Consider the following 19,112-nt stretch of genomic DNA (forward strand, 5'->3'; position numbering starts at 1 on the left):
AGTGTAAAAATCAATAACTGACCTAGGGGAGATTGTCCTTTGATAATGGTAATCCTGCATCTTCATTTTTTCCTTTTACGATAAGGACAAACCCTTCACCCAGTTCTTTGAGTTTTCGTCATGGATCTATCTGATTGAATCTTTCAATCAATGTTCAGCTGTAAAAGTTATAAAAGTAAAACGACATTGTTACGACATCTTATAGTTTGTAATATGTATTAATGAACCCTAAAAAAGATTTATTAGATATTAAACTTTAATATATAACATAGACATGTACAATTTAGTGCAAGTAATTTATGAAAAAAAGCTAATGAGTTAGGTTTAGAGAGCCTACCAAATCATGACAGTCGAAAGTTCTTTTCCAAGTTTGGAAATATTGCTTAACAGTAATTATATTTGTCATCTACGTATCTGGTCGGGAAATCCTTATGACAGAAATGATCGTAAAATAATATAAGATGCGAATGAATAACAATTGGTATTGTTTGTAACTATTACAATAAAATTTCAGTATAAACAACATTAGGGGTAGTAAAAGTGTTGCAATGTTCGGGTAATAAAACGTGTATTCTACTACTGGCAGTGCATCTTGATAAAGCAACATATAATTGACCATGGCTAAACACAGGAAAGCGTAGGTCTATCCCAACAAATTTAACAGACTGCCCTTGAGACTTGTTTATTGTCATGGCATACGCTAACCGTACCGGGAATTGCCTCCTCACAAACGGAATGCCCAAATCAGAAGATGTTGTTAGAGAGATTCTTGGAATAAAAACCAAGTTACCAGACTTATCTCCTGTTAATATTTTTGCTTCGATAACTCTGGGAGCTGTTCTAACCACCATCAATCTTGTACCATTACACAGGCCATCCCTTGGAGAAAGGTTCCTTAACAACATGATGGGACAACCGATTTTAAATTCCAATTTGAATTGCGGAAATCCAGGAGGATTAAGGGAGTTTAGAAACTCGTTAGGACAGCTAGCATTTAAAGAATAGTTAGTAACTTCTGTATCATTCATCTTATCGGCTGCGAGATAAGTTATACATTCTCCCGAAAATATATTTAAAGCCACATTATTGATCGCAGATACATCTTCGTTTCGCGCTGATAGAATGGTTCTTTCTGTGAGGTAACTTGGAGTAACATTTGTAACTACACCCAACCTTGGATATATAGCAGTTATTAGATCTAACAGGGAGGCTGATCTATTAATTGAATCAGGTAACGGAAGATTTTCTGATGGAGTTGCTCCAACCTATAAGAAAAAATATTGTATTTTTAAATGATGAAGTTTTGTGTAAAAATAATTCAAACATAGGTAAGGTGAATCCAAATTTGGAATATTAAAGTAGAAAGGTCTTACCAATTGTAGAAAAGTGCGAAAGGAATTACAACCAGGATCTTCAGACTCAAGTCGCATGTTTTGTGACAAAGTAAGGACATTGATGCGAGTCCAAATGTGGGACCTCCTTACTGACCCACTTACAATTTCTTCTCGACTTCCTTTTGGTATAACAGGTAAAATTTGTCTAAAGTCGCCGCCAAGAACAACAGTTATCCCACCAAATGGTCGATTAGAATCTCGAATATCTTGCAATGTGCGATCAACTGCTTCAACACAATACCGGTGTTGCATAGGAACCTCATCCCATATTATCAACTTTGTTGCTTTAAATAACTCTGCTTGTTGGGTTTGTTTACCAATGTTGCAAATTGAGTCTTCATGGATGTCAAGAGGGATCTGAAATGTTGAATGAGCTGTCCTTCCTCCAACTAATAACAAAGATGCAATACCAGATGAAGCAACTGTGATGACTATATGGTCTTTAATTCGACAAGAAGCTGCAACTGTGTTGTACAAAAATGTTTTTCCAGTTCCAGCAGCACCGTTGAGAAAAAAAAGCGAACCTCCATTAGTAAATACAGACCTTGTAATTTCCTCAAAAGCGTATCGTTGGCCTTCATTAAGGCAATCAACTTTACTTGTTAAATCGAATTGATTTATAGAGTTTTTGAGTTGTATATGCTCCCATATTAATCTATTCTCTGGAACTTCATTCCATTGTTGCTGTGGCAAAGGCATGGATGGGAAGTTGACTTGAAGGCTTTTACCAGATTCCAAAAGGATTTCATTTAAGAGGTGTAGTCCAAAATCCTGGATTTGTGCCTCTGTTGGGTTCTCAATTCTGCGTGTAGTACGCATGAGGTATGGAATATCATCACAAATATTCATTGCAAATTTATTCCATAGCTTATCTGGATTTAAAGGATTACACTCTAATAGGATTATACAAAAAAGCCTTCGTAATTGATAACCTGTTTTCATTGAAGCAGCTTCTTGTAAACATTGTATCCATTCTCCATCTGATTCAAGCATTCCACGTGCAACACAAGCTAATTTAAAGGTATCATATATCACACCATTGAAAGTACGTAAGGATTCAAAAGAAGACGGGCCAATTGCAACTGTTAATAGCATTCGGAGGTAAAATCTTTCTCCGGCATTCGGGCTTACGAAGTACATTCTCCCTATGGCAAAACCACGTTTTCTTTTTTTCCAAAATTTTGCATCTTTGTCCCAAACATAGTGTTGTGGGAATTCTTGATATGTGTAGTTTCTTGCAGCTTGATCCGTAGAGCACTTAATGAAAAATGACATTAAAGTAGACATTTGTAGACCAGCTCTATACTGAATGACTTCGGGAGGATCTTCAGGGTTAAAAACTACGTGGTGCATACCTGGTAGATGTACAGCAAGACGCACAATATTTGGAAATTCTTCATGTAGTAAATGACCGAATAATCTCCATGCAGCTTCAGGCGCAGCTATATACCGTGAGTCGAGGTATTGTTGAATCTCGTCATTTTCACCCACAACCATTGTTGCTCGATCGTGACCCTTGTAAATATACTTGTGGATATATTTCACACATCGGACGCTTGCACAGATTTCAACATTAATGTGACAATCAAAGAGCTTAGAAAGGTAAGGATTGTAAGGAACAATATTTCTATTATCTACCAGATGCCCTCGAACAATAAAGGACCGACCATCATCACGACGGCGATATATTGGATATCCATCTTCCCCTAGGGTTGTTGTATCTGTAAAATTCCGAGGATAACCTTTCGAGCATTTTCCATCAATCATACATGGTGAAGTAGGCTTTTGATGTCCACACGGGCCATGTACCATGCAATTTTTTATTGTTTCAAAAAGTAATGGGTCCTTATACTCACAAGGTAATTCAGCAGAAACAAAACGGTCAACCTGATTCGCAGTGTGGATTTTATCTGATTGTTGAAGAAATATGAGGGCGTGCATATGTGGTAAGCCACGTTTTTGAAACTCAATTGTGTAAACATGTGCAACCGCTTTGCCAAACACACACTCATTTTGAATAACGTTCATTAATTTTTTCCTTTTTAGTTCGAAGACCCGCGCAACTAAATCTGGACGATCAACTGCAGTTTGATGAGGGAAAAGGGCAAACGTTATCTCAGGCCATTTGGGATTTGCAGTCATAGTTAAAAATATATCTGGATGGTGGTGGTAACGAGTTATTGCCATTGAATCTTGATAAATTTCAAACAGATGTCTGCCACTTCCTGTGAAGGAAGATGGTAAGATGAACTTGCGTCCCACTTGATTTGGATTTAACCCATCAACAGATACATCAGTAAGACCATTATAAAGCTCTGACCGTAGTTGGGTTTGATGATGCCTAATATACATCAAACGATTTTGCTCCGTCGACGCCCATGCATCGACAAGAAACTCTTGAAATAAGTTACCTGCTCTTAGTATTGATGAATATTCAGTTTCTCGATGGAATATACGGTAACTGTAAAACTGCATTTGCGTTAGTCGTGACTTACTTACACGATTACGTTTTATATCCCATTGCTTCAAATCAGGGTCCCATCCCAGCTCTCCAAATGGGAATAGTAAAACGTAGTGTAATGGCAAGTAAGCTGGGTGACTTTCTGATACTCTGAGTAATTCGGTTGACCCTTTCAGATGTAGGACAATATCCCTCGACGATGCTTTTTCGGTACCATCTCCTGGTATTATAACGGCAATCTCATGAGATGTAGGCAAATTATATAGCCTTCTATCCATGGTTGGATTATAATGCAAGTGAACAGGCAAATGTTGGTTAGCTGAAATAGTTTCTGATAAAATTTCATATGCCTGACAATATTTAGGGTAGAATGCATTGTAACGAAGGAGCGTTTCTTGAATAATGTTGAGAACACGAACATCCAAATCATTGTTTCTTTCACTACGAATCCTTAATGCAGTATCAGGATCATAGATATAGAGTTGAGCATAGGATGGTGGTGTGTCCGCCTCTGGTAATAGTGAACCAGTCCGATGACGCAATTCCCCATGTATAGTGAATGAATATGGTCCCCGACCACTTAGCGTTCTGGATTCTAATGTGCATCCTAGACTTGTGAATGCATTTGCAGCGTTAAAACGACGTATGTTCCGTCTAAATGACGTTGAACTTTCGTCATCTCCATCATATAAAGATTTTAATGGCAATGGTGGTTCACGTAGCCGGGGTAGGCGGATTTTTCCTTGGAAACAACATGTACCAAATAACGGTCTTGATATAGATGAATTCTTTAATTTTTCGTCAATCCAATGTAGTGCTGAACAATGAGGACACAATACTTCCATAAGTCCAAGAAAATGTCGCTCAGTATCAACTGTATTGAACTCATCTAATGTGGAAGTCGAAGCCTCGGTCGGCTCTTCTAGGGTACTAACATGGTTTGTGTGTTGTCTATCATCTTCTTGTTGGCCCAACATCTTTAGTCGCTTACATGTATTTGTACTTTGTGACGACATATTGGTTTGCTATTATATTATAGATATATGTTAGCAAGACTTATTATTAAGGATAAAAATAACCTGTAAAAATATATAATATCGCCCATAAATAAAGAATGAAGAGATAATAAACCTCATAAGCGTTATGCAGGGTTGTGGTAGGTGAATGTTGTGTGGTCACAGGAAAGACATCATTTGGTATTGATGGTCCTTTTCTCTTGTCTCCAGAAGACAGACGTTCCCTATTGCGACGCAATTGTTGACCAATGCTACGTTTCTGTAGTATTAGAAAAGGATCATTTTTTTATTAAATGAAGGGGACCAAAATGGTATATGAGGGGTACAAAGTAAGAAGTAGCGCAATTAATGAGTTAGAGTCTGTGTAAATAGGTAGATACGATTTTAGTAAAACAATACAAAAACTGTAAAACAAACCTCATTAACAGATGCAGTGGTGGGCGAAGTTTCATGTTGTATAGGTATGCCAGAAGTTGTGTCATTTATTCGCAGGGGTCGCATAGATGTACTTTGCAGAAAACCAGATGAGCGTTCATCCTATAGAAGACAACTTCAGTGTAAGTCGGATAAAGGATTTTTTTTAGTATGCAATAGAAATGTAGCGATTCAAGTTGTGCAGTAGTGATTAGGAGGAATATATAGTGTCTAACATTGTTAGGTATCACCACTGTTTTTCCTTTGTTTTGGCGTGCTATCCGTTCCCTTTCCCGACGCAGGCGTTGTCCTGTACTGCGTTGCTAGTTTGTAAGAATGAATAAATAAAGTCAGGGATGTAGTTGCTTTGTTAATTTGTAACACTAAACAAATGAAATCAGGAATGTATTATGGGAAAGATCCGTAATTTAAGGTAGTATATAGTGGAGGAAATGGAGTAGGTGTTTATTTGATAACAATCAATTTGTCAGTAACAACCTATGTACAATATAATATATGTTTACATATATGTGTGTGTGTAGGAGATGCATTTTCATATTTATTTTCTTAAGTTTAGTAGTGTGAAAGGGAAGGTGTATTATAAGAGAGATGTTGTAGTAATGAAGACGTCATAAGTAAATTTTTGTTGTTGTCAATTCAATTGAGTAATTTGCATAAGAATAACCACAAATGAGATTAAAATGCTCACATGTGATTCGGTGCCTTCAGTTGATGGTGTGGTGCCGCTTTAGAAGTAACCATTGAATTTAGGTTGAGGCGATGCTGAAAAATAATTTGAGGAAATAAAACAACACAGCTGCAGAGACCTACATAAAATGGATTTGAAGATAAGTTTAACTGTCTGAAATTGTTTAAAGTTATATATTGAATTAAAGGTCCAAAAAGATTTTCATATTTATGACATTAAGTGAACATTTGTTTAATTATCATATATAAATACCACAACTAATATGCATTTAGGAAAAGTAAGTTACGATGTAACGTTTACATAGGAAATGGTAATAGATGTTTGTAGAAATATGAAATTGCATTTTGAAAGACAATATATATACTTTAATACGATAAAGCATTAACTTGTTTTTGAGCATCCCTATTTAAAATGGGCTTCCTATTCTCCGATATTACTAATTGAATCCAAAAGGAACTGGGATTCAGATGAGAAGTCCACCGCCTCCGCCTTAACGACAGTTAATTTCACCAGACGCTCATTATTGTAAAGTTCTTCTTTTACTATTAACTTGAATGAGTACAACTTAAATTTCACCATCCTTATAGTGTCTGAAAATTTTTCTTCATCCCCTTCTTTCAAAATTGTCAAATCTTTCGCTGAAATGCCCATTATTGCTTCAGCAACCTCTTGGAATGCAGTCACATATATAGTACCTGTGCAATCTTGAAGTTGTAATTGCAGAATGTATTCACATTCAGGAACTGATTGATCACACCTTCCACACCACCAACGTCCCTCCTCATTCTTTGTTACCTTTTTGTTGCATTTACGAGACCCAACCATTAATGGGCACGCAGTGTACGAAAAGTTTTCTGGTTTTACGTATGAAATTCTAGCGGTAACAATGATATAGTTGGGTTCGCCAGATTTTCCGAGCCCCTCTTCTTTGATTTGAGATATTAGTTTACGGTGATATTGAACATTTGTTGCTGATTGCTTAGAAATACGGATGGATGTGGTTTTGGATTCGTCTGAACTATACCACAACCTAAGTTTATGAGCCTCTGGAATGTCTGGATTGATGATTAATTGCGTTGACATCACTGTGTACACTGATTTTCCATTAAATTCATTAATTCTTCCAGATTTGACAGCGATGACAACAATAGAAGCAGAGTCAAGAAGTTCGGAAACCTTGTCACCCTCAACATTGCAAAACTTTCCCCACATGGTCAAATCCACTGTGTAACCAGACATGTCTCTCAACTCCAGATTTCTTTTCACTGTCTCGGTTCCATCTTTTTTCACTATAGGCGTGGTTGAATTTATAGACATCACCAGACCAACTACATCCACTAATGAGTATTTTTCCATGTTTCCAATTTCATTTATTGGTTGAAAGTGAAATTGATGTACAGGTATTGTGTTATCATCTTCCGCACAACGTTCAATTTTGGAAGATTTGTCTAGATAAATCTCATACTCATTTCTCAGATGGTTGAAGGTTTTAGATGCAGGTTTTAGATGCAGGTTTTAGCATGCCATTAGCAATGAAGTATACTTGTCTCTCTTCAATGTAATCATAGAATTGGTCGGCTACCGCGTTAAAACAAGTTATATGGATTTCATCTCCTTCAGAATCTACAATGTCAAAGGAAAATACTTTCCCAGGACCTTTTGCATTTGTGTAATTCGTAAGTTTACTTTTTGAGGTGACCCTAGCTTTCACTGTCCACTTCCCTTGATAAGGATTGAGTAACCTTATGGGTATTATCATCACAGGAGTTGCGATTGTAGGTGAACTCATTATCTGTATATAATGTCATGAATTGGTGGTAATGAATTCTAACGTTGGGGACACTTAAAATAAGGATGAAACATCAATAAGCATTAATCATGACATTTTTCAAAAAAAATTGGGTTATATTTTACTCTATAATGCATTGATAAAGTATTAAAGTGTAGAATATCAATACAGGTATGTTGGTTATATAGAAGTGGGTTTTTAGTCAGGTAAGTAATCCTAAAGTTAAGTAGTTTATGTGGTTTTATGTGATTTAGTCGGTAAGGTCTGTCAATAAAATACATGATTCTTATAAGATCTACAATTATGTCTATCATGGTGACTAAGATACTAAGTAGTTAAGTAACCAAAGACTAACATAGCATAGGTCAGACGAAGTGGGAACAACGTTTAATGGGTATAAGCTAATGGTTTGTTAGTAAAGAACGTCAGAAAAGTTAATTATAATATCAATGAATTTAACGCACCTACGCTGAATCAGAGCCTGTCTTGCGCAAATTCCAATTACCTATAAAAAAGTGTGGAAAGTAAGTAAAAAAGAATGTTCAATAATGTATGAAGCTTTAATGATTAAAGTTTTCAATATTATGTACACTTATTTATAATAGTTCAATACTGAAATTAACCAAATTTTGTTAGTAGCCCTGTAAATATCCGGGTTATACCTAGTCTATTATACAAAACAGATACCTGTGACTAGGACAAAATAAATGTTCCTAGATGCTGATTGTACAGCCACGTAGACATATGACATGGACATTCATTCTCTTTTAATCTGACCGGTTCAAACAATTCTCAAATTCAATAAGATTAATTTTGTTTTAATCGGAGCCCTTCAATCATCTATCTCAACGGATGATTCATACCCAAAACTCTTCTTCTCCCACAACGAGTGACTCCTCATTCCCCCCCTTCAGTTTCTTTCCAACTTCTCAACATTCCAGTGCTCTCACCCTCTCTCTTTCCCACCAAGCTTCTTCTTCCGAATTGTAGTAATCTCTCCTGGTTTAGCTTCAAAATCAACATCTTCCAAGATGTACCTAGGAGTAGTAATATTGTTGTAATTAGTCCTTTTACAGCAAACCCAATTGAATGCATCGACTCTGTTTCTATATGTGTTCTTTACTAGTAATTCCATTGAAAGAAAAATACTCAGAGGAGAAGAAAGCAAACAGAGTGAGTCAGAAAACTATTAAGAATGAAAATGAAGACAAATAGCTAGAGAGAGAGGTAGAATGAATGCTGAGGATAGAAGAGAGAAGAAAAACTACCATACCAAATTATGGTGTCTTAGAGAACAAAGCAAGAGAACAAATTGAAGTAATATTGGTGTGCATATAATAATAACTTCATGAGAACTGAATTCAGGTGAACTGAGTTGACGATTGTTGGTGAGGAAATGGGGAGAAGGTAGCCCGTTGTCACTTGTGAACCGAGTAAGTTTCTTTCCTAGCCTCTTTAAATGACAAAATTGCTAATAAAGTCAGTAACATGAAGATTATAAAATTAAGACAGAGTAAGTTTTTCCTCGATCATTTCTTAGCCCCTTTTATGATTTTTGCTTCAAGAAATTTCTTCCTTAATTGTTATCTGCGGATAATCTTGGTCATTTTTGGTTAATTTTAAGTGTTTTAGATACAATTTTCCCATTACTCTTTCTTAATCGTGGTCATTCTTGGTTCATAATTTTGGCCATCTTAAAACAAGTATATATCAAAAGGTGTTTGATGAAATGACTGAAAGAGTTGTTCATTTATGGACTATTATTAATTGTTGTTAATATAAAGCTGTCAATTTGATGGAGATTTGTTTATTGTAGAACATATGCTAATTCAAGGGTTGAACCTAACCTGTTAACAAACTTTATTTAGGTTTTTCTCATTTTGAGTATTTTGATCTTCATGGTTGTTCAATTTACTTGCGTACATTTGATCCAGTTTCCTAACTTTAATGTGTAGGGGATGGAATCAGTGGATTAATGGGACCTGACATACCAACAATCGGTTTTACAAGTCAATCCGATCAACATCTTGTGGGTAACTAAATCTCTTATGGTTAAAGTTAAACACTTATTTATCTTCCTCGTTTAGCTATGAAAAAGTTGCACAGGTAATATTTCAATATAGGGTTAATTATTGAGTTAATTCCTATATGGCCCCCCTACTTTGTGACCAGCTTCCTTTATGGCCCCCTTTTTTTCGTAAATTCAAATATGACCCCTATTTTCAAGTAAATGTCATTACTACCCTTCTTAATTTTAAATTTAAAACATTTAAAAAACATTATTTCCACCTCACCCCCCTCTCTCTCTCCACCTCATCTCTCTCTACAACTCACCCATCTCTCTCTCTCCAATTCACTTCTCTATCTTTCCAACTCACCTCTCTCTCTTCCAACTCACCTCTCTCTCTTCCAACTCACCTCTCTCTCTTCCAACTCACCTCTCTCTCTCTCCAACTCACCTTCATCTTCCCCGATTAAGGTCGCCGGCCGGAAAATTTTCCGGCCGGCGACCTCCAAAAGAAAAAAGAAATTGATCAAGTTTATGAGCCCTAAATTTGTCTGCTAAACTAGTATCAACATCTTTACTAGTAGTAGTTCCAGTAGTAGTAGTAGTCCCTCTTTTCGACGAAGACCTAATGAAGAACCACCAAATCCCAAACCCTAACATCAAAGAAACAGCAGCACCAAAAACAGCAGCAGAAATTACAACAATGAGATTCTTTTTTTTCATTCCATCACAATTAGATCCAAGTGGTTGACCACAAAGTCCATCATTTCCATCAAAATTAGTTGAATCAAAATCAGAAAAATAAGATAGGATCTGACCTGATAAATCATTATTAGCAACTGATAATTTCTTCAAACGACCTAAATTTGATAACTGATAAGGAATCGAACCCGATAATCTATTATATTTCAAAATCAAAGTATTAAGATACTTACAATTAACAATTTCAAGTGGGATTTCACCAGTTAGGTCATTTCTTGATAGATCTAAGTGAGTTAAATAAGGTAACCAATCACAGATTTGAGAAGGGATATTACCAGAAAGTGCATTATCTGAAAGTTGAAGCATCTGAAGACTTGAACAATACTTAAGTGATTCAGGAATTTGACCTAGAAGTTCCATTGATGGAAGTTGTAAACCTATTAAACGATTTTCCCTTTCATTCCAACATGAAACACCAACAAATTTACAGATATAACCAATGGAGATATTTGAAAATACCCATGAACTTAGTTTTGATTGTGGATCAGTAATTGATGATTTTATACCTTCAAGACATTTTGAATCATCTTCTTGACCTTTGATTGGGACAAGAAATGAAATAGCTATGAATAAGAAGAAGAAGAAAAATGTGGTTTTTATCTCTCTTGATCTGTTCATGGCGGAAGTGAGAGAAAGGAAGAGACTTTGAGACTGTTTTGGACTTTAGTAGGTATTTTGAAGTTAGGGTTTTTTAGTATCTGCTCCACTACACAGAGAAGCCATTGACTTCAAGCAGGTTTAGAGTGGACAGAGAGATGAGAGCATAATGGGGTTGTTTTTAGAGAGAGAAAGAGTTTTCTAGAGAAAGAAAGATTATCTCCCTAGAGTAATGCTTGGAGAGTTGGAGTGAATGTGAGTGAAATGAGTTGAAATTAGAGAAGAAGGTGGTGGGTAGACCTTTGAAAGGTCTGTTCGTGAACAGACCAGATCGGTCTGTTCACGACTCCGGCGAAGGCAAACCCCCTTCGCCGGAGTTTTTAGAGAGAGAGAGAGAGATGAGAGGAATTTTTTTTTTTTTTTTTGGAGGTCGCCGGCCGGAAAATTTGCCGGCCGGCGACCTTAATCGGGGAAGATGAAGGTGAGTTGGAGAGAGAGAGAGGTGAGTTGGAAGAGAGAGAGGTGAGTTGGAAAGATAGAGAGGTGAATTGGAGAGAGAGAGATGGGTGAGTTGTAGAGAGAGATGAGGTGGAGAGAGAGAGATGGGTGAGTTGTAGAGAGAGATGAGGTGGAGAGCGAGAGAGGGGTGAGGTGGAAATAATGTTTTTTAAATGTTTTAAATTTAAAATTAAGAAGGGTAGTAATGACATTTACTTGAAAATAGGGGTCATATTTGAATTTACGAAAAAAAAGGGGTCATAAAGGAAGCTGGTCACAAAGTAGGGGGCCATATAGGAATTAACTCTTAATTATTTTGTTTATCTGTATACATAACATGAACAATGATAGAAAAATATCAAACAATATTTGGAAGAGGGTAAAAAAAAATACTACCGCTGCCAGCCATCTTGTAGGGGTTTAAGTACATAGAAATTGACTACAACTTCTATTCTTTTTAGCTTCTCAAGATGCTAATTTACATGAACAGTTATTGGATTCATCTATCTCAATTTCACATTTTCCTTCTTATTTTTAACAACACTTCAATACTCACAGAATTATAAATATTTATTATTCTTTTAGATGCATGAATTTCATTGTAACCATTACATGAAGGATAAATCATAAAATAGTTCTTCATTAAGAACTTGTTTTTCCATTTTCCTACATTCTTAGAATCCTTTTATGTACCTCGAGATGTAATTTTTGCTCTTATATATGCCAACCATGTATTGTAAACCAAAATTCTAAAGGAAATAACAAATGTAGACCAACCCCTTCCAGGATCATTCAGACATGATAGATCTGGAAATTGACCTTGCATTGGTGATTTTCTCCAATATTGTCTTCACTGCTGCTCAACAATTTTTCTTACAATATATGGAGTTATAAGTCCATACATAGCAGTATTTTCAGTGTCTTGAACACTATCGATTTATTCCAGCATTCAACTATTACAATTAACTTTATATTAGATTGAGATATAAACCAGTTCTTGCATTATATATTGAAAAAAAAAATCGCCTTACTTTGCTGTGGTTTGCAGGTGTTTGGAAATTGCGTTAGACAACCCTAATTCAAGTTAAGCGCGTCATTTTATTGATAACTTTATTTCGAACTATTTGGTTAGACCCTCCTTGCACGTATCACCTCTATTTCCTCTCAGTCTCCCTACCTCTCTATTCAACTTCGCTAAAGTTCTTCCTTCACCAGTTATTTGTTATTCTTTCACCATTTCATTCATATTCATCTCCTCTCAACGCTTTATCTGCCTCTCTCATGCAAGCCTCTCTCATCTCAGGTATTTATCTCTTTCCCTCTCTGACTCTATCTCTCTCACACATATAGAACCTCTTTCTCTCTCTCGATGTAGGTCAGTGTGCTTTTGGTTGATGATTGATGATGCTACTCATTTGCCTTCCTGGTATTGTAATCAGGGCTTCATAGTTATGGTGCTCATCTGCCTTCTCTGGTGTTGTAATTACGGCTTTCTAGATTCACGGGATGTTCAGCCCTAATCCTTGTTGCTATGTACCCTATCTAGATTTGACACTGTCCAAGTCACTCACCCATCTAGGCATCTATCTTATTCATCACCCAAAAAATTTTGTATGCTTCTTAGTGATTAATGGTGATATTTATTTGATATAATAGAGATTAGTCTGGTGATTTAGGCCTTTGATGATTTAGGCAGAATTTAGTTTCAACTATTTCTTTTGTTTTAGGTCATCATTTATAGAACTCCATTAGATTGAAACTAACCTATTACCAGTATTTAGTTTCAATTTGCTTGTATGTCTATAGAACTCTTTATGCAGGTTGCGGCTTTATTTGGTTTCAATCTTCATTTGGTTTCAATATGTTTTCATCTCATTTAGGTTGACGATTGATGGTGAGACCTCTTCCAGGTTTTTGAAATGATCTCTTTGTCTTTCTCCCTTTCAATAACAATTGATCTTCTGTTTTTCTGTTCTTTTTAATCCCTACCATCTCAAGAGAAGAAACATAATTTTCTATCAAACATGTAGTCATCCCTTTTATCTGTGTATTTTTCACTTTTTCTAACTTCTCTATATACCAATCTCAATTTCAGTAACACTTAAACCTTTGTAGTTTAGTTTCTTTCGTCGCATCATAGCGGCACCACGTATGTCATTTTTCTTCTGATCTTTTTAATAAGCATGTATGATTCTTATCTTTGGTGTGGTTTAGATGAAACTCAAAATTGATTTTCTTTAATTCAGCGTATCACTCCAAATTTACAGTTTCAATCCATCTATTCGTATTGGTCTTTTTTGCAGGTTGAAGTTTAAGAACAAACCAAACATTTGTTGTGCAAGAATTTTATGCTATGTAAATCAACAATCTCACCTTCACATTGAAGAAATCTTATTCACCAAAATTCTATCCTTTTCTTCTTTCAGGCGTTGGGATTTCCATATCTTTGTTGAAGGTAATTCTTTCCAACTTTGCGGATAACTACCAAAAGAGTTTAATTACTTATAAGTTTGGTTTCACCATACCAAGGTTCAAATAACAATTTCTTTATAGTACATATATGGTTCGGGTAACTGCTCCTTATTTATGTTTGTTTAGTGAATAATTGTTCCAATGTACTACTTCATCAGTTACTTAAGCTGGTTTCCTGGTTTTCTAATGACTTAGCATTCACTCCGGCAGACGATAATAATGAAGATGATGCTTTAACGTTTTATGCAAAAAAAATGATGCTTTAACGCTCGTGTCTCTTCCTAATCGTGATCCACTACTCATTTTTATTATCACCTCCCCATCTCAAATAGGTTTGATCATCTTTCTCGAGGTCTCTCGGTTTCTATTACGGCTAATGAGTTCTTTATTTTTTTCTCAAACCTCAAAAGTAATTGGAAATAATCAGTCATGGCTTTCTCAATTCTCAATAATTGAATGGTGATCTCCTTTGTCTGTCCAGGAAGTGAGTTGATTTAATGAACTATGAACTCCAGTTGTTCAATGAAAATTCTCAACCAAATAACCAATTGTATGTATGTTCAAGGTAATTTCTTTGATCTGTAATTTATTTAGTTTCCCCTTCCAAATGTAACTTATTGGAGCCTTGTGAAGCATGTTGTAAATGGAGTCAATGATGTGGCTGGTGATCATAAGGCTTCATTCATCATGATTACATTATGATGATTCTATTATCGTGTTTGGATGCAAACATATGATGGGTGGGGAATATATCTTTTGTTGGGCGAATTAGGGATTCGTACTCCCTTGTGTAAGAAATATAGTCACTAGATATTACTCAAGGGAAGACTACGTTACAGTTGGAAATCCGGAATCAGTTACTGAAAATTAGTTTAGTACGCTTTAATGGTACAAACCTGTACGCGGACATGTTATATTTTTACCATCTCTTACCAAGAGTCGCTCTCTCTTAATGTTACACTAGATAGTATTTAAGGGCAGACTACGTTAGAGTTGAAAATCCGAAATCAGTTACTGAAAATTAGTTTAATACGCTTCAATGGTAGAAACCTGTAAGCAGACATGTTATATCCCATATTTTTAGTGAGTACCAAGAGTCACTTGTGATGTGTAATGGGACTTTGGATCATGGATGTATAATGCGACTTCATCAATAATATAGTCGGTGTGTTAATAACTTTTAGGTGACGACTTATTTTTGGTTTGTTCCTTTATGTCTAAATTGGAAATGTTTTGGCACATTATCTAATTTAACATAAGCATTTTACAAGTACCACATATACATAGTATCTATCCATGGATTCTTATTTTACCATTATAAATCTATGCAGCATTAAAATCACATTTTGGTTGTTATCTCATTAACATGTTATATTTCTTAATTTATACTGGAGTTTGTTTACTGTAATCGCAGTTCTTTTTTATCAATTCTCAAATAGAGACCATTTTCCCTCTTAGTACACTTTTAGTTTTTCAACTTATGATTTTTCAAAAGCATAATTCTATCGATCATTTGAATACCGCGTTAGGATTGTAACTTCATGCTCTCTTTCAATCATTTCTAACTAATAGTAACTACTTCAGACTTTTCTTCTATGTAATGAATGGTGGAAGGTTATCTAAGTTGTATCATCCAAATTGTTCATCTTCAAGGCTCACAATTTCTGGCTCCTTTTTGTTTGATTTGTAGTTTCTTCTAAGACTCATGGAATTTCAATTTCAAGTAAGTTTTGTTTAAGTTTATATGATTCCTGCTTGATGTAAACCTTCACGATAACTTATTTTTTTGTTGTATAAATGCGACGGATGAAGGAAAGGGTTCTCCTCTTTTGGTTACACCATCACCATTCTTCACTAGCTAGCTCTCCTCCGCTCTGAAAAAGAGACGGGGAGGATGAAGAAATCTAAGTATAACTTTTGAAATTTTTCTTTTTTCCTTTGGTTTCGGTTGGATAGCTCAAGTGGAAAAATAAGAAAAAGATGAATGTGGATCCTGTTTCAGCGATCTCTCATGGTAACATTGACGAGCAGATTTCTCAGGTTATGCAATGCAAACCCTTACTCCGAAAACGAGGTTTTCATGTTCCTTGTTTTATTCATCTCTTAATGCAGTTCATCAGATAAAATTTGGAACCTTTTTGTAGATATTCGTGTTCTCTTTCTCTTGATTTTCCTTTGAGCTACTCCTTCCAAACCTCTTTATGATCCACTTTGATTTCAGACTTTTATTGTAATTGGGGAAAATTCAGCATTTTCTCTATCTTGGGTCTTAAGCAAATGATCTAGATTATGTTGATATCCACCATGAGTTGTTAGTACAGTTTTTGCAGACCAAAGGATTCGTAGGAAGGTTTCATTTTGCAATTTGGGTGTGATCGCTATTCTAGATGCCTAATTGATTTTTGTTTTATGTTTGGCTAACGTAAATCTTTGTGTAATACTAAAATGGATATATTTTTTCACTTGTGTATGGTTTTTAGATGAGTTATTTTCTTGGTAACTGATCTCATTTTTAGACACCAAAGTTTCGAACTCTTTGGTATGGCACTAAGATCATATTCTAAGCATTTGACCAAACTAGAGAAAGTGTGCACCCATCCTTTTTTAACTTTATTACTTTAGCATTGGAGGCTGCATTCAGATAGTAAATGACCATAGTTTGTTTGTCTTCTTTTTTCTTGCCTCGTGACTTGTATTCTTGTAAGGAGGATATATAATAGCTAATTTAGTTTCTATAAGCTTCTTGTTTCGTTAATAACTTCATCGAAATTGCAAACTATGTTTATTTATATGATGCTTGGTGGTTGGTATGTATGTTGAGAGATTCTTTAGAGTTCATGTATTGTATGGATAATCACTTCAGTCCTTTTGGTAACACTTTAATTTGGAGTTTCGTAAGTCGCAACCTTTGACTTTTTCATGAATTGCAGAAACCATATTTTTCTCCTCGTGGTGCTTCAGTGTGTGATGACTGTCTTAAGTACCTGCGTTGACAGTAACAACTGTAGAGTAAATACTTCTCAATTTAGAATAGGATTATGTAATACTTTTCTAATGTGTAAGGATTTTGTAAATTCAAACTCTGTGTAGTAGCATTTTGATATGTAATGGATGATATATTTTATTTTGGTCTGCTCTCTTTTGTGAAACCCAGTATCTTAACCGTTGAACGTGATAATATGTTCGACGGTAGGTCAGAGCATTATGCGACAAGGCTAAAGAAATACTAATGACAGAAAGCAATGTTCATGTGGTATTTCTTCAACCTCTTTCTATGTGATCATGTTCAATCTGTGATGTTATGCTTTAATGGGATACATATCGAAACACATATTCTTTTTTATTATGTTTGATGATGTATTGGCACATGTAGTATTCTTTCATAAAAAAATCGTCTAAGGCTTCAATTGTGATTTGTGACTGAATAAATGGTGTTATTTTTTCAGGGAGTTACTGCTGCATTTTTATCTGGTTCAGCTAAAAGGGAGCCTAATCAAATAACTATGTTGAGGTACTTTACTTAATGTAAAGTCGGTTTAAGTCAAGTTAGTTAACGTGAAATAGAATTAGATCAATAATAGTTTTTATCCCATTTTATGTAGTTTTCCATTGTATTAAGTGATGATGCATTGATTTCGTGGATGGAGTCAGCTCTTGTTTAACGAAGTTATTAACGCCAACTTGTAGAAAATTTTCGAGGTAATCATTCCGCAACTGGTTGTTTTGATTAGGTATTGCTTCTCAAAAGTTATTATTGCTTGATTAATTACATATCAGTATTTATTGACCTCAATAGTCAATATATCTATTGTCACATGCCTGAAATTCCTTGATGGGAAGTAGAAACCTAAGTTCACAGTGATGGTTGCACACAAAAAATATCACAATATATTCTCATAGCATGTATAAATCTTCAAATTGTTCCACTACGAAATAGTCTACTCACCAAGTACATTACAAAATAAAAGTTCCTATTTAATTTAACAACTAATATGACTTTGTTTTCAGTTTTCACTTTTATAAGCATCGTTATCTATGTATGCTTTAATAAGTTCCGCAGTTATTGATCTCCTTATTCATATCTATTTTTAAATTTCTTCGGGTTTGGCTATTACTCTTGGTCTATCTCCCTCTGTACAAAAATGTTCCCCTTCTCTTATTGCATCATCATCCTCCATGTAGATACATGTATGTTATTTGATTTAGAGCAAGTCCAATGGGGAGCGGACACCCCATCCTCCCCATTGGAGTGGAAATGGTCCCGGGTCCCTTATTAGGGGCCGGCCCCTAGCTCCCCAAGGGACCGTTGGGGCTCCCCAACGGTCACATTGGGGAGCAAATCCCACCGTTGGATCACATCCAACGGTGATCCAACGGTGGAATTATTTATTTATTTTATTTTCTTTGTAAAAACTAAATAAAAATAACTCATTAATTTAAAAACTTAAAAATTCATAAAAAAACTTAAACTTAAAAAACTTGAATAAAAAAACTTAAACTTAAAAAACTTGAATAAAAAAACTTAAAGAAACTTCAAATTTAAGGGCCCTGGACCGCTCCCCATTGGAGCTGATTTTGAGGGTCTGAGCCCGGGCCCTTAAATTTGAATGAAAAGGTGAATTAAGGGCCCTGGGACCGGGACTCATTGGACTTGCTCTTATTTTGTAAATTTTAGTTCAAATCAACTTCAATGAGAATTTTACTGTTTGTACTTTTCAGTAGTCACTTGTGTTTTCTTATGTGAAATTGTTAAGAAATTTGAATTTGATTTGTTCACTAAAAGTATTTAACATGTGTTTTATATGTGATACATTGTACGATTAATAATTTTATTCAACGATTTGTACATAATATTGAAAACATAATTCTCTTTTATACATAATTCAAATATTGGGGAAATGAAATTGAGATACGTAGAACTGGTTACAATTTTTATTTATCTAACACATTGTATGTAACTATGGATACAATACATTATATCATAAATGAGTT

General features: G+C 35.2%; 1 protein-coding gene, 2 long non-coding RNA genes and 2 pseudogenes across 3 annotated transcripts; 1 reads left to right on the forward strand and 4 right to left on the reverse strand.

Annotated features, from left to right (window-relative positions):
* Positions 1-248: 248 nt before the first annotated feature.
* On the reverse strand, positions 249-5,660 carry LOC147556261 (uncharacterized). The gene is made up of 4 exons (XR_015235024.1): positions 5,522-5,660; positions 5,289-5,408; positions 4,987-5,130; positions 249-428 (listed from the first exon to the last, which is right to left on the reverse strand). It is a non-coding gene; the product is annotated as an uncharacterized LOC147556261 (long non-coding RNA).
* On the reverse strand, positions 498-4,871 carry LOC147556262 (uncharacterized). Its single transcript, XM_086664251.1, has 2 exons — positions 1,374-4,871; positions 498-1,265 (listed from the first exon to the last, which is right to left on the reverse strand). The coding sequence occupies exons 1-2, from the start codon at positions 4,869-4,871 to the stop codon at positions 498-500; spliced, it is 4,266 nt and encodes a 1,421-aa protein (XP_086520377.1).
* Positions 5,661-6,414: 754 nt separating the features above from the next.
* On the reverse strand, positions 6,415-8,313 carry LOC147556263 (replication protein A 70 kDa DNA-binding subunit A pseudogene; annotated as a pseudogene).
* Positions 8,248-11,171, reverse strand: LOC147556264 (inactive LRR receptor-like serine/threonine-protein kinase BIR2 pseudogene; annotated as a pseudogene).
* A 3,144-nt stretch (positions 11,172-14,315) lies between these two features.
* LOC147556265 (uncharacterized) lies at positions 14,316-17,819 on the forward strand. Its single transcript, XR_015235271.1, has 4 exons — positions 14,316-14,452; positions 14,602-17,373; positions 17,567-17,631; positions 17,723-17,819. It is a non-coding gene; the product is annotated as an uncharacterized LOC147556265 (long non-coding RNA).
* Positions 17,820-19,112: the final 1,293 nt, after the last annotated feature.

This window comes from Eschscholzia californica, unplaced genomic scaffold (genome assembly GCF_041429995.1).
Source record: "Eschscholzia californica isolate CP2 unplaced genomic scaffold, dmEscCali1.0.p SCAF_2, whole genome shotgun sequence".
NCBI classification, from domain to species: Eukaryota; Viridiplantae; Streptophyta; class Magnoliopsida; order Ranunculales; family Papaveraceae; genus Eschscholzia; species Eschscholzia californica.